The sequence below is a fragment of the Carassius carassius genome, chromosome 42 (genome assembly GCF_963082965.1).
Source record: "Carassius carassius chromosome 42, fCarCar2.1, whole genome shotgun sequence".
Classification (NCBI taxonomy): Eukaryota; Metazoa; Chordata; class Actinopteri; order Cypriniformes; family Cyprinidae; genus Carassius; species Carassius carassius.
The window spans coordinates 26,324,916-26,341,418 of NC_081796.1; the positions used below are offsets into that span (position 1 = coordinate 26,324,916).

Sequence of the window (16,503 nt, forward strand, 5' to 3'; positions counted from 1 at the left end):
GCTCCACTGGATCTCCACAAACAAATAATGATTTCTTAAGTAGCCATTATGACTTGCACTGAATCTCTGGATCTTTCTCTTCACGTCTGCAGTGCTTCCAGAACTGACTGAACTCATTAGTGTTAGCTGGCCTAACAGAGGAAAATCATTATAATAGTAACATTATGTGTGTGTCCTGTCATTGTCCTGTGTGTTGAGGAAGAAGGCGGAGCCTCAGGACCCGCCCAAGCACACTGGATTGGCTGGATGGGGTGATTGGCAGGTGTTTAAACCAATGAGTCGAGCGCGTCACGTCCCACTTGGCTTCGATTCATTTGTTTTCTAGCTTTTGTTTTGTTTTTTATAGTTAGAACATATTAGCTTTAGCAATACTGAGTCCTTTAAACCACAAACAAAACAAACCAAATATTGAAGATTGGGTTGGATCAAATGTTTTCATGAATTATTATTTGGTACATTTATGAGCTCTTGAACTTGACAATGAATTGGTTTTGGTTTTTCACTGACGTGTGGAACAATACACAAAAAATAAAACATTTAAATAAGCTCTTAAACGTGATAATAAACACTTTCAATATTAAGCCATTTATTTTACATTAGACCGTTATTATATTTAAATGACTATAATATTTAATCCGTACGTGAATCATGACCAAGATTGTATGAGTTATGTTTTGTTAATCCCAAATATTATATCTAATTTGAATTAAACTGGTAAAGTGTGTCTGTGTCAATGTGAAAGCACTAGCATTAATGAACAATCGTCACGTGTATCTAGTGATGTTTATCTAGTTCATATGTGTTATTCATTTCAATAACATTTATTAGTGTCTCCATAAATTCAGTGTATACGAGTCTTTTCACCATAATCTCACAATAACATACAGATCAGATTTGACCAAAGTACTCACAAAATCTATTATATATTATTATAGTTCTGATTATTCTTAATGATGATTCACTTTAGATTATAATTCATTATTCATTATTATGATTTTTTTTTACAAGCACTGTAAATCAAAGCCAACAAATACTGCTTTAATGTATAATTATTAAGAAATGTATATTTAATTAGTTTTGATACTCAATAAATATCAATAATAATTTAAAAAAAACTTTAAATGAGCTCTTAGGCATGCGATAAAAAACACTGAATCTCACACATAAACAAAATAAATATATATAAATATAAATATATATATATATATATATATATATATATATATATATATATATATATATATATATATATTTACAAATCCAATAATAATAAAAAAGTATATATATATAGTAAAAAAAAAACTTTAAATGAGCTCTTAAGCATGCGATAATAAACACTGAATCTCACATAAATACACACACAAAAAATAAATAATATATATATATATATATAATTTTATTTCGAGTAAATTTTGTAGCAAAAACAAAAAAAAAAAAAAAAAAAAAAAATTTTTTTTACAAATCCCAAATTTAAAATGACTGACTGTGAGCGGATAATTCACCAAACATGGCTAATGGTCCGATAGTAATTAATGGAGGTTATGTAACAATATTCTCATGTTTCATTCTGTGATTCCTCTCCACATCAGAGTTGTGTGGATGTTTCTGACACGTCTGGACGACGATCTGTCCTGCTGAATGGGTTTGTGTGTGTACTCCATGTCTTTACACTAAAGAGGAGGATCTCTGCTCTCTCTTCAGCGAGTTACATAGATCTGAAGCCAAGGGCAGCTTGGCATCAGCATCAGCTTTAAAGCTTGGCATCAGCTTTAAACACAGAGAACAAGAAACGGACCCAAATCTATGTGATTAGGAAACAGGCTTGAAGGACATCTTCTTGTATGTACATATTTTTCAATCTTTTTATGATTTAATTTATTTTGGTAATTCGTTCACACTGGATTGCAATTCCCCCCCCCCCCCTTTGCTGTACATAAGGAAGTCTTGTACAGAAATGAATTCTTGGCATCCCTATAGCCACAGACACTATGCAGAATTGCATTTCCTTGGCATGCTTCAAAATGCAAAAAAAAATATATATATATAATACTGTAGAGGAAATCTTAATAAGTTTCTATATATATATCATGTCATGTTCTTCAGCGTGTGGAGGGATGGACACGTGACGCTGGACACAGAGACGTCTGGAAACGAGCTGAAGAAATCACACAGACTCCAGAAAGTCCTGATTGTGTGCTAGCATTATAAACAGTGGACTTTATAAAGTTTGAAAATATTTATTTCAATAAACTTCTTTGAAAACAACTGAAATGACTGTGCTTTTCTCTCTCTTTTTGCCATTGCAAAACATATTATTATATACATTAATTAATCATTAATCTGATTATGATGATGTAGGTGATTTTAGTGATTAGTAATAATAATATACACCTGACCTTTTTTATTTTATTTGAGATGTAAAACTAAATTAAATGCCATTTTAAGTTTAAAAATAAATTAGTTGTTTTATTTTATTTTTATTTTTTTATTTTAATCTAAAACTTTTTTATTTAATTTTTATTTTATATGTATTGGTCCATATATATATATATATTTGTATTTGTAATTTTTTTTACAATTTAATTTAATTTAATCAGGGTCTAAAAGTCTCATTACAAAAAAAAAAAAACATTCTTAAAATTTTAAGTTTTGATGCAGTCATTTATGAAATTTCCTTTCTTCTGAAATCTTTAATATTCCTTAAAAGGAAAGATATTTAAGGTTTGCTTGTTATAGTAACACTTTACAACGAGGCTCCATTTGTTAACATTAGTTAACTACATGCATTTACTCATCTCAATTCATATTAATTTCAATATTTACTAATACAGTATCTGTCAAAATTAATTGACCTGAGCTAACATGAACTAATGATGAACCGTTGTTGGCTACTTTAAGATGAACACGGATTAAATTAAAGTTTAATTAATGTATTGCTCGTTGTTGTTTAATATTGCTTATTGCATTAATGTTAAATGTTAAAAATGTTAAAAAATATTATCACGTTACTACATCTGCAGTTATTAAAAAGCATGTTTAAACGTTTTCTTTTAATAATGAAGTGGATTATGGATTATGCTCTCTTTATTTCTAGAGACTCACATTAAGCCATCATAAAACAGACAAACAAACTATGTCGTTTAAAATTAAGGTCAAATAAGTTTGATTTGTCCACTAGATGGCGACCTTTAATCATCAGAAAAATCTCAGCTTTGATTTATAAATTGATTTCTTCCTGCAGTGATCTGGATATTGTTTATTATGCAAAAAAATATTAGAGTACGTGAGTAAAAATTAAAATGTGGTGGGTTTAGTAGTTTTCTACTTAATATTTCACATTCATGATACCATATTTAACTTCATATTATTTTGTATTACAGCCTATGCATAAATCGTTTCAGTCTTTTACAATTATTTAGGATTTATGCATTAGCAATGAAGTCAGCAACTGATGAATTTTTGAAAAGACATACAAAAATAAATAAATATTAAAATAAAATAAAAACGATAAAAATAAATAAATATTACATTGTTATTGATTCACATTGGCTCGCTATTGGCCGGTAAAAGTAATAGAAGTCACTGATTGGACGCGCCGCGGGTGTATCAAAAGTGCGACGGTTAGACATGCGGCATCAGACGCTGTGATTGGAGGACACAGCTGTCCGTCTATCGTTTCTGGTCTGCGATTGGCTGAGAGTGTCAGGGGGCGGCGTCTTGCGCGTGCGGTCAGTCAAGAGCGCAGGGCGGATCAACGCGAGGCCGAGACACCGACACACGCGCGAGAAACTCTTGGAAATCAACGGAAACGGTGAGAATAAACTCGTTAAAGTGTGTAAACTCATCTTCGCGGTGAAGTCGGTACGTAGAAAGAGTGACGCGGGAGCGCGCGCTGAGGGCGGTTTGCGCGGGTCAGTGACGCGGCTGAAGTGAGTGTTTCTTGACAGTTAAAATCACTCCGAATCCGATCAGATTGATTGATTAAGATTGATTAGGATAATCAAGCAGAGCTGCTGCTGATTACAGGTCCGTTCAAGCCTCTAACTCTAGTTCTTGTGTATTTGTGAGTAAAATTGTCCTTGATTGTGTTCGTGTGGCCTGTCAGGTTGAAGTGTTGACCACAGGACGTTATTAAACATTCAGTGTTTCCTTTGTTTTTCTGATAATGGGTAATTCTGATGTAATTTTTTTTAGCCGAATGAGTTTCTGTGGATGTGAACCGGTTTCTGTCCATCAGTTTATTTGTCATCAGTCTGTGGAGTTTGTTGTGTGTTTGAGCTAAATCACATATGATCCATCTGATGAGGATTTAGATGTGACGCAAACATCAACGGATTACACACACACACACACACACACACACACACACACACAAACAGGGGTGTTTTTGTGAAAAGTGTGTTCATCCCATAGGTGTAATGGTTTTTATACTGTACAAACTGTATATTCTATGGCCCTACACCTAACCCTAACCCTCACAGGAAACTTTGTGCATTTTTACTTTCTCAAAAAAACTCATTCTGTATGATTTTATAAGCGTTTTGAAAAATGGGGACATGGGTTATGTCCTCATAAGTCACCCTCTCCTTGTAATACCTGTGTCATACCCATGTCATTCCATCTTACACTCTTCATGTTAGTATGGCGTGACGTTCGTGCCATAAACGTGTAAACTGCTTTGTGCAAAACATTTATGTCTACTGTTATTGCCTTTGTTTTGCTGGAGTCTTCTTCTTTCCTTGTCATGCATTCAGATTCGTTTCATGCTATACAGTATAGCTCCTCTGCAACACATTTAGATATTCAGGTAATCAACTCAATCGTAAACTTTTTCAACAATGAGTTTTGTGTTCATTTTAGGTTGTTTAGATAATTTGACTTGTCTAAAATCAAAGGTAAGTAAAAATGCTGAAGGCTTTAGACATACAGATGTTTCTCAGACATCTTATTTGTATGTTTTAGATGTAGATGAGTGTGTTTCTTCATCAGGTTTGTAGAAATGTAGCATTGCATCAGTCAAGGGATGCCCTGCAGTGAATGGGTGCCGTCAGAATGAGAGTCTAAACGGCTGATAAAAACATCACAATAATCCACAAGAAGTCTTAAGAAGACAAAAACTGAAACAAATCCATCATTAAGATTTTTTTAACTTCAAACCATTGCTTCTGGCTAAAATATGATGTTTATAATCCATAATAATGCTATCTGTAGTGAAAAAGTGTTCTGGTCTGAATCAGGAGTAAAATCTGCACAGATCAAGCACTATTTAAACATCTCTTAACAAATATGTGGCTGGATTTTAATCTGAGAGACAACAGGAGATGCACTTTTTCGCTGGAGGAAACATTATTATGAATTATGAACTATGAATAGCCAGAAGCAACGGTTTGAAGTAAAAAATATTTTGATGGATTTGTTTGAGCTTTTGTCTTCTCAAGACATTAATTGATGGACTGGAGTGCTGTGTATTATTGTGATGTTTTTATCAGCTGTTTGGACTCTCATTCTGACGGCACCCATTCACTGCAGAGCATCCATTGACGATACACTGATGCAATGCTACATTTCTACAAATCTGATGAAATAACAAACTCATTCTGACCTGAGCCTGACCTTGATCCGACAGTGAACAGTTGTATTGTTATTATGTGAACAAAGATTAATATACACTGTAACAAATGCATCGCTCATTGTTAATTAATCATAGTTGGTGCATTAACTAATGGGACCTCATTGTATCATTGTGCCTGTGTCGTGTAACCGAGCACAGGCCGTTTATCATGTAAATGAGTCCGGAGATCAGCCAATATTCAGTTACACCTCACAGGTGAGTTTATGAATGCATGTGCATCGTTTATGAATCACTACCTTGAATTGCTTGAAGCCTGGTCAGTTTATAGGTCATATAAATGTCCTTGTGTGATTCAGGGGTAGTTCAGTTTTATCATCTGCACACTGAAATAGATCATAAACTGTCATACTTGTTACGTGCATGAGGAAGTGAAAGGAGAAGGGGTTTTTGACATGAGATACAGTTGTAGGTGCTTCTTTTGTGTGTGTGTGTGTGTGTGTGTGTGTGTGTGTCAGATTATTTACAAGGAAGAAGATTGTCGTTTCAGGGATTTGATACGGGAGTCTTCTGAGAGACTTCTGCTCCAGTGAAGGTGTAAATAAAACAGCCTGAGGACGTGTGTGTGTGTGTGTGTGTGTGAGGATCGCTGAGTCACAAAACCCCACACACACACACACACACACACTTGTGTCTAGCTGTGTAGTGCATATATAGATATAATAATAGATATGAATAGAATGAATCTAAAAGAATAGCACATTCGAATGGTTTCTGAAGGATCATGTGATGCTGAAGACTCAGCTTTGATCGCAGGAATAAATTGGCCTACATTTATAATATATTCAGATAACAAATGGTTCTTTTAAATGGCAATCATTTTTCACAATATTACAGTTTTTACTAATAATAAGTCTTTGATGTAAATGTTGTAATATGTTCGTTTGGCTCAGTTTCTTGATTTTTTTGCTGTTTGCATATCTGCGGTTTAATCTTATTTGGTTGTGGTTCTTTGTTTTTAATGGAATTGTGGGTGGAGCTACGGAGGGTCTCGTGAATAATGTATTAGTAAAGTGATAGAGGAGTGGTGTTTTTCTGACAGCCTAGATGTAATATACGACTCATTTCATTAACCAAGATTTGACTTGATCTAAACTGTGTTTGTAATTGTGACCGCTTTTTTTCCTGAACGTTAGATGACTGTTTATCCTTGAGTTTGCCATAACTTATCATGAAAAAATTTGTAAAGATTTTTTTTTAATTAATATTTAATTTTATTAGTTTCTTGTTTTTCATTTTTTATTATAGCGTGTAAGTGTTATTTACTTTTTATAAATTTAAACCAAATAAATTTCAACTAATTTCTTCCCCCTAAATATTCAAAGCAAGTTTATTTTTTATTTTCATGCATTTGTTATTATCAATTCTCAAAGGCGTTAACTAGCTTTACATTGTACATTTATTGAGTCATGTTAATAATAAATGATTATTAATGTTAGTTTTTGATTTCTCTTTCTAAAACAAATGCATTGTATTTTATGTATTCACAATTTTGAACCTAATTATTAGAGCATATTTGGTCATAAAACAAAAATCTGCCTCTTTTTTTTATAAAATTTTTTTTAACTGATGCATCTCTAGTTTTTCTTTGAGAGATCGTAGCTGAGATTTCAGACTGAAGTGAATGAGACCTGTCTTCACGACTGGTTTATTTGGTCTGTCATCACCACAAAGTCTGCAGTCGGTTGCAATGAACCGCTTAAACTAAGAAAACCCTTTTCAATAAACCCTTATAATTAACACTAAATGTTGTTCTAATGCAGGGGTCTCCAACCTTTTTGTGAGTGAGGGCTCCCTGAAGGGATAAAATAGTCTTGAGGGCTACTTGTTTGATATAGGCACACACACACACACACACACACATACAAAGTTTCAAGTTTTGAAAAATACAACAACAAACTGTAATATTGTTAAATATGACTATTGAATATATAATTACCGTATATACCCGAATATAAGACAAGTTTTTTTGTCTTAAAAAATGGGGGGTCGTCTTATATTCGTGATATAGACAAAATCACGGGGGGAAAGGGAGAAAGAACAACGGCATAAATATGAAATAGTGACTGAATGATATACTTTACATACTTGCATGTAAAATTAGAAAAGCAACATAATATCTGTGTTTAACTAAATTAAAACGCTGCTCCTCTGCTGCGCGATACGCAGAGAGAACAAGAGAGGTGCGCGCACGAGACGCAGAGCGAGCGAGAGAGACAGAGAGGTGTGCGCGCGCGAGACGAAGAGCGAGCGAGAGAGAGAGAGAGAGAGAGACAGACAGACAGACAGACAGACAGAGAGAGAGAGAGACTGAGAGAGAGAGGTGCGCGCGCGCGAGACGAAGAGCGAGAGTGAGAGAGGTGTGCGCGCACGAGACGCAGAAAGAGAGAGATAGAGAGACAGAGAGGTGTGCGCGCGCGAGACGAAGAGCGAGAGAGAGAGAAAGAGAGAAAGACAGACAGACAGAGAGAGAGAGAGAGAGAGAGAGAGAGGTGTGCGCGCGCGAGACGAAGAGCGAGAGTGAGAGAGAGGTGCGCGCACGAGACGCAGAAAGAGAGAGATAGAGAGACAGAGAGGTGTGCGCGCGCGAGACGAAGAGCGAGAGAGAGAGAAAGAGAGAGAGACAGACAGACAGACAGAGAGAGAGAGGTGCGCGCGCGCGAGACGAAGAGCGAGAGTGAGAGAGAGGTGCGCGCACGAGACGCAGAAAGAGAGAGATAGAGAGACGTGCAGATTCTAAATATTTTAAATTATTGAATTATTTTATTATGTTTTAATGGTATATGAAATGTCACCAATAGTTATTTTCTCATTTTATGCCATTATCATAAAAAAAAATGAAAGATTACAATTCAGGCTATTTATAGAACGTGCTCGGCGGGCGACTCAGAGACTCCACACGGGGGCTACCAGGTGCCCGCGGGCACCACGTTGGAGACCACTGTTCTAATGTTAAACGTCTGTTGCGGCTGGTCCCTGCTCATGACTGTTGATTCTGACCACGCAGACAGAACCTCATCTGATAGTCGTCTAAAAAGAGCAGTTACTGTTTATCTGGGACAAACAGATCTTTCAAAGATAATAAAGTAAATCAGGGGTTTTCAACCTTTTAGGATATGCGCCCCCCCAAGTTTGTCTAATTACATTCGCGCCCCCCACCCTCCCAAAGTGCGTGCAAACGAACATCATTGCTATACAAGAGTCATTCTACGAAACGGGTGCCATTTCCACTTTGCAATTTTCAAAATTTTCATTAAGAACAAACTTATTTTTGAAAAATGGTTCAGTGTTGTGAAGAGGTTCAGTGTTGGGAAGGAAGACAGGGTCGGCGTGACTGGGACTCGCACGTTTTATTTACAAAACTCAAATCAACAAACAAAAGTCGCGCCAACAGCGCATTCACCGTAGCCTTGCTACAGCATACAAAATAATCTCACAATAAAACTTTTTCCACTCGTCACCTGTATTATGTGCTGCATAAAAATAGTTATATTGAAACAGTACATATCTAGCTTACTTAATGTGATGGCTGAGCCTGTTTCTGAGAGCACAACATACCAATCCGTGGTTTGATACCCGACACGGCTATCTGCAAATCATCGTCCACTGTCAATAAGCATGAGCGATACTTGCTTTTGATGTAAGTTAATATAGAAAATGTTGCTTCGCAGAGCCAAGTTGAGGCAAAAGGCAAAAGTATATCAATTGCAAGTCTCGCAAGTTCAGAGTACTCTGTCTCCACTGACAGCCAGAATTCCGGCAGTGTTTTCGAGTCAAACAGTGTCTTCAAAGTTCGGTCACTTGAAAGGTCCAGAAGGGCATCCTGCTGATTTGATGACAGACTCACTGCGCATTCGATGAAGGGGTTACGAACCCAGTCGTACTGGTTCCAACTATGCTGCTCAGGAAAATACTTATTGAAATGTGCAGACAGGGCTTGTAGATGGAGAGTTATTTCTTGTTTTGTATCATCCCAATTAAGCTCATTTTCCGTGAGAAATTCATCCAAGGTTGGGAACATGTCTACATTACCCCCATCAACCTGCCCTCTCCATCGCTCCAATTTCCTCACAAACCCCACAATTTTATTGGACATTGTTAGTAGGTTTGAATTCGGGCCCTGAAGAGATGAATTAAGGGTATTGAGTCTATCAAAAATGTCAGACAGGTATGCAAGATCTGTGAGCCACTTTGGGTCAGTAAAAAAATTTGCAAAGGAAGATTCACAATCGAGCAGAAAAAGTCTTAGTTCGTCACGCAATGCAAATATCCTCTGCAATACTTTACCTCTGGAGAGCCACCGTACCTCCGTGTGCAAAAGTAACGATTCATATTCTGACCCCATTTCTTTGCATAATAGGCCAAACAGTCTTGTTTTTATGGGGCGAGTCTTGATGAAATTGACAATTTGTGTTGCTGTTTTAAGCACTGCGTTCAATTCGTCAGGAAGAGTTTTTGCTGCAAGGACCTCCCTGTGGATCATACAGTGGGTGAAACGCACATGCGGAGCTACTTCACGAACCAAAGCAGCGAGCCCTTTATTTTTCCCTAACATGGCTCCCGCTCCGTCTGTGCACACACCGACACAGTTGTCCCAACAAAGACCAAGTTCATCCAATTTACCATTGAGTTTTTCAAAAATATCTCTTCTGGTGCATGTTTTTTCCATTGCTGAGCAAAATAACAGATCTTCAAGCAATTTTCTCTCATGACGGTAGCGAACAAATACAAGTAGTTGCGAGGAGTTTGAGATGTCTGTCGACTCGTCTAATTGCAATGAAAAAAAAAATTCCGTCCCGTATTCTCTCAATTAGTTGACATTTGATGTCGGTTGCCATTTCAGTAATACGGCGGCTCATAGTGTTGTCTGATAGTGGAATTTGTTCAACGTCACTGGCAAACTTATCTCCAAACATATTTCTACAGATGGCCATTGCTGCTGGACGAATGAGGCTCTCTGCAATTGTATGAGGCTTTTTGTCCTTGGCAACTAAATACGCCACCTCATATAATGCTGTAAGCGCTTTGACTGCCACAGTGGTTTGGCTAGTCATAGTTTGTTTTTGATTTTTTAATCCTGATTCTTTATGGCGAAAAAAGTCAACCGGTTTATCTTTTAACGTCGGGTGTTTGGTTTGTAAGTGACGTATTAGTTTCACAGGTTTCAAACTGTCATTTGCAAGCACTTCAGAACATACAACACACTGTGGACGTGGTTCGTGATTAAGTGTGATGCACGTGAATCCGTATTTTATGTACTGTTTGTCATACTTTCGTCGTTTTGATGCACCCAGGCCTTTGGTTTTTGCTATTAATCCTCTCTGCGTGGAAAGCCCCGTTGACGTGGAGGGTTCGACATCAATTTGCGGAAGTTGTACGGGTTCAGTCGGACACTCTTCTTCTTTTTTGCCTGACGGTTCACCCGTTTTATCACTGGAATTATCATGTTTAAGCCACCGGTCCATTTTTGTTTTGTTTTAATATTTAGCTTGAACTCGATCGCGTCAACTCTGCTCCTCTGCTCTGTAGCCAACTAATATATCACCATGGCAACGTCACAGAGACTGAGGTCGCCCCGCATGATTAGCTGCGGGACTAATCAGATTGCCCCCTCTAGTGGATGACTAAAGATTTGCTATCTTAAATTCACGTTTCACTTAAGCCTCTGAATTCACAGTTTCTCGCGCCCCCCTTAACAGGTGTTGGCGCCCCCCTAGGGGGGCGGGCCCCACAGGTTGAAAACCCCTGAAGTAAATGAACTTTGAAGCGTGCAGGTTCATGAGCTGTTGCAGCGTTACTGTTATATTCAGTTGAAGATTGAACTGTGTTTATCACTGCATCACTGATCTTTGCTTTACTTTCACCGTCCTGCCAAACCAAACCAGAGATGAAACGAGTCGATTTCGATTCACTCTGAGTGCTACAATAATGTGTAAATCTGTCCGTAAGGAAAATGCTCCATTATGCTAATGTCTGTTGCAGTTAATATTTCTGTCCACTTGAGACTGAAGCGCATGTGTGTGTGTGTGTGTGTGTGTGTGTGTTATTGAATTACTGCTCTCGGGGGATTTCTCACTAATCCATCCCTTGTTGTATCTCATCAGCGAGGAGACACGCCTAAACTGGGAAAAATGTAATAAATAAATAAATACAAATCAAAGTGGATTTTATGAGGAACATCTCCAGAACTGCTCTGAGAGTCACTTCATGAGCATCTGACCGTTTGATTTGAGTAAAACTAGCGTCACATCACATACACAGAACTGTAAAGGTATTCACGTCAACCCGTCAAAATAAAAGTCCGGTTCAGTTTAAAGACAAGTGTTTGTCAGAAATGTTCAGCAGAATGTAGAAAGCCTACTACTACTAAAAAAATCAAACATTTTTTTAAGGTTTAATCACACATCATTCCTTCCATGTTTTATTTTTAGTAGTAAATCCCCTTTGTTTACCGAAATAAAAGTTTGCTTAATTTTCAATAATGAAAAGATAAATTAAATGAATGTTTTATGCCTTTATTTGATAACCAGAAACATGCAAATACACAACAGAATTTCTGAGGGAGAATTCTGATTTCATAAGGCTATTTTAAGATTTTTTTTTAAATAAATGTAAGTTGTTTTTATGCATTTAAATAATTAGACATGCTAAAACACAGAATTAGGTAACAATAAAAACATATGGTGAATAAAAAATAAAACCTTTCATAAGTCCATAAATATGTAATTTCTGTAAAACTTTTAATAAGTTGATGTGAAAATGTAAAAGTTTTATGATTTTAATGAATTAGACATGCTTTTTGATTAATACAACCTAATTTAACCATGAAAAAGGAGTGAAGAAAAATTAAAACGGAAAAAATGTAATTTGTGTCTGTAGATTTCAGTTAATAAATATATCTGAAGCGCCAAACTTTACAGTTTCCTTCCTGTATTCTGAAGGTTTTTATAGACTGGTTTCGTTTACATGTCATTTTTCACTTGATTCATTGAAATAAATGTTTTTCTGATGTTTAAAATATTTTATGATTTATGAAGTGTTAAAAGATTTATTACTATTCTTAGTGCATATTTAATAAAATAAATGCATACATATTTAGATAATGTTTAAATAATGCATTTACATATTTAGTATGTACGCTCACAGGAGTGATATGTTTCTGCATGCAGATGCACGATATATCTGCGGACATAAACACACATGCACTGCTTGTTTCTGGAGAAAAGTGGAAGAAGCTTTGTCTGAACCGGTTTGATTTTTACACCGGCTGGCTCTGTAAAGACATGCAAACAGAGACCGTGTTGAGTTTCAGGGCCTGGCCGTGTGTTTTCATAAAGCTGTCAGTAAAACAGACACAGTTTGTGTCTCATATCATTAAAGAGGAAGTGCTTTTGTCTTCAGTAATGAGAGGATGTCAGAATTTGGTCCTTGCTCTTGCAGACTTTTACCAAGTTTTTGGGATTTGAAATTCATTACATTTCTAAAAACTGAGAGATAGACACACACTCACTCTCACACTCACACACACACACACACACACACACACACACACACACACACACACACACACAGAGAGAGAGAGACAGACAGACAGACAAGTTGAAGAGTTCTATTTTATTATGATTGGTATATTATAATTTTATTATTCCTGTTTCCATTAGCCTATTGTTTTTAAGTTTTAGTAACGTGTTGTTTTTAAAAGGTTTACGTTATTTATTTATTTTGTAAAAAAAAAAGTTATTCTTATTCTTGAAGTGAAACTAAATACACATGATAAATGTTGTGTAAAACCATAAAGAAATTCATAACGTTAACTGAAATAAAATAAAATGCACGCATATTTAAGTTAGAGTAATTTAGTATTATTTTAATTTTCAGTGGTTTTAGCTCTGGGTAATTACAGTGACCCTGAAGTTGAATCATATCTCTCTCTCTAGTGAGATTTGTTTTAGGAATCTCTCATTCCTGATTCTCAAGCATGTCGTCACTGAAGAGTGAAAGTGTGTGTGTGTGATTGAGATCTGATAGTGTCTGTGTTTGGATTCCTGACACACCCATAATTCAATCTCAACTCATGCGTGTAGAAGATTATGGCATGTTTGAGCAGCATACCTGTGTGTGTGTGTGTGTGTGTGTGTGTGTGTGTGTGTGTGACACCGCTGCCCCACATCTTTAATCTCTGTGATTTAAGGAAAACATAGACACAAAGTCTTGAGATTACACAACAGGAAGACACAAATTATGATTATCAGAAGAGAGACGCCGCAATTGAGTCACAGCCTTTGGGGAGAAAAGGGTTAAAGTGAGCACTTTTGGGCTGATTTCACCCTCAAGACGATCTTGTTTTTATCTGCTGCATTATTTCTGCTCATAACGGATATGTTAGATGATCACACGTGTCTGATAATATAACATCTCACGAGATTGCATCATAATATATGAGAATATATCATCATAATAGAAATTGTTTCCTGCACACTTGTTTTTGCTGCGGTGCATATTATAGTAAATTATTGACAGTAAATACAAAACCTTAATGAGTATAGGTAGTTCTGATTATTGTGTTAATAACTGTTTTCTTCTCCTTTCATGTTATTCTGTGGCAGTAGAGTCATGGCGGATCTGAGCTTGACCGACGCTCTGACCGACAGCGTTCCTCATCCTGAAGTGGAGAACACGGTGAAGAGGGATTTTATGGCCTCGCTGGAGGCCGAGAGCTTCAACGATCAGGTCAGAGAGACGGTGGACAAGACTAACTTCATCCCACTGCTGGACAATGATGGGAAGGGTGAGTCTGATCTGTTGATGTTAACATGTTACCCAGTCAAAACACCAGGCGTGCCCACATTTTACTGTGTCTACTGCCCAACCAAACACTATTTCATTTCATTGTGTTTATTTCTTATTCTATTATCTTGCAATGCATTGCATGTTATTTCTTATTTTATTTTATTATCTTGCATTGCCTTTATTTCTTATTCTATTTTTTCTTGCATTTCATTTATTTCTTATTCAAATTTCTTGCGTTGCATTTATTTCATTAAATTTTTTTGTGTTGCATTTATTTCTAATTCTGTTTTCTTGCATTGCATTTGTTTCTTATTTTATTGCAATGCATCGCATTTTATTTATTTTTTTGCATTGCTTTTTTTTTTATTGCATTTTTTCATTACATTTACATGATCTAATTCCTATTATTTTTCTTTCTTTTTTTCTTTTACTAACCTGTGATGTTCATTGAATGTCTGTGTGTGTAATAAGCAGTTCCTCTGTGTGAATCTTTTGTGGGCGTCTGTCTGATTGATTTCCAGGAGTTTGTATGCACTGAGCAAACTGTGTGTTTGTCAAGAATCTGCCGTCTGCTTTTGAGGATTTTCCCATTCAGACGCATCTAATTGTTAAGTGTGTGTGTGTGTGTGTGTGTGTGAGCACAGATCCAGGTACAGTAGTCAAGAATGGAAAGCAGGAAGTCCAAGGGACTCAAAACCCTGGTAAGAGTTTCAGATTTCCTCGTCGTGCCCCAGTTTAGTTTCGGGTGTCGCTCCATGATTTGAGTCGTACCTTGGTTTGCTTGTTCTCTCTCATGCTCATTTTGAGTTCAGATCATTTGTTTTGGTCTCAGTGGGCGTAGAGGAGGTTTAGTAACTCTTTGATTGCATGTTCATCCTGTTAGCAGTGCATTGAATAGTACTTTTTACTGTCCTCCTCAGTCTGGATATCTAGTGTCCTCTGTCTGTCACCGGGATTTGACATTGACAAACTTTGTATTATTAGTGGTGCTTGCCGGAGGCAAGGCATCACTATTACTATTCGCCTTGACAAAACTTTGGCGCGCTACTCCTCCCGCATTTTTTGTCACAGACCCATGAATGAGATGTCAAAACGTGCGGCTTATTGAGGAGAGGTGTGCTATGACTTTTCTAAGCAATCTGACATACGATATTCGTACAGCGGACGAAGAAAATGTGTAAAAATATCCCATAGACTTAACATTGGAAAAATTATCTTACCTTATTTCTTTGGATCAGAAAGACATAGAGGCTTGGGAGTGGGCTCATTTGACTCGGCCTACCAAGCAGTCCATATGTAGTGACCTAACAACTTAGTATCCATGCCCTAGCAACCACTTTTAGCACCCTAGCAACTGTTTAGCTACATTTAAAAGCTATATATCAGCAAAATAACAATACAGAAACACTGACTCTGGCTTTTTGGGTTCAGGCTGGCCAATAGTCTTTAATAAATAACACCCCATAAACTATATAGCCACACCATAGCAACCACATAGAGCACCCTAGCAACAATATAGCAATATAAAGTACTTATATCACGGCTCCACAACATCACACAGGCATCATGGGTGGCTACAGGGCGCCGAGTTTTGCCACTGCAAGCACCACTCACATTTTCTTCAGGAAATGTACATTCTAGTTATTATTGTTGTTTGCAATTTGTTGATACAGACACGAGTTGAAAGTGTGATCATGCATACACTCAAATGAAATGGACCAGCATGTTCATGAATGCATCATAACGTATCGATGCACTGATGTTTGTCAGTCTGTATTCAGATGTGTAAGAACTGTTCATTAACAGAGCCAATGCAAGCCAAACTCTCGTTTTTACCTCGTTGGCAAATAGAAAAATATGTCAGTAGTCTGATTCAAAGCTTCAAATGGATCATATTTTCATTTGAATGGATTTTTAAGGCAGTGTTAGTATAATTGAGATACTATTCAATTAGTTATTAAAATAAATTGCAATAAATAAATGCAACAAGTGCTTGCTGATGATCAAAGATGCTTGGTCACTGCAGCTCACATGATGACAAACAGCTGCTAAGATGTGCTTTTAACTGCCATGATGGTCAAGAC

At 36.7% G+C, this 16,503-nt stretch overlaps 1 protein-coding gene across 1 annotated transcript in view; it reads left to right on the plus strand.

Moving 5' to 3' along the window:
- The first annotated feature begins 3,660 nt into the window (after nt 1–3,660).
- Nucleotides 3,661–16,503, plus strand: part of LOC132124426 (microtubule-associated protein 4-like) — a 55,967-nt gene continuing 43,124 nt past the window's right edge. The window contains exons 1-3 of the mRNA XM_059535418.1: nt 3,661–3,811; nt 14,239–14,417; nt 15,064–15,120. Coding sequence (XP_059391401.1) covers nt 14,243–14,417; nt 15,064–15,120 — 232 coding nt within the window. The 5' untranslated portion in view covers nt 3,661–3,811; nt 14,239–14,242. The remainder of the gene's footprint in view (nt 3,812–14,238; nt 14,418–15,063; nt 15,121–16,503) is intronic.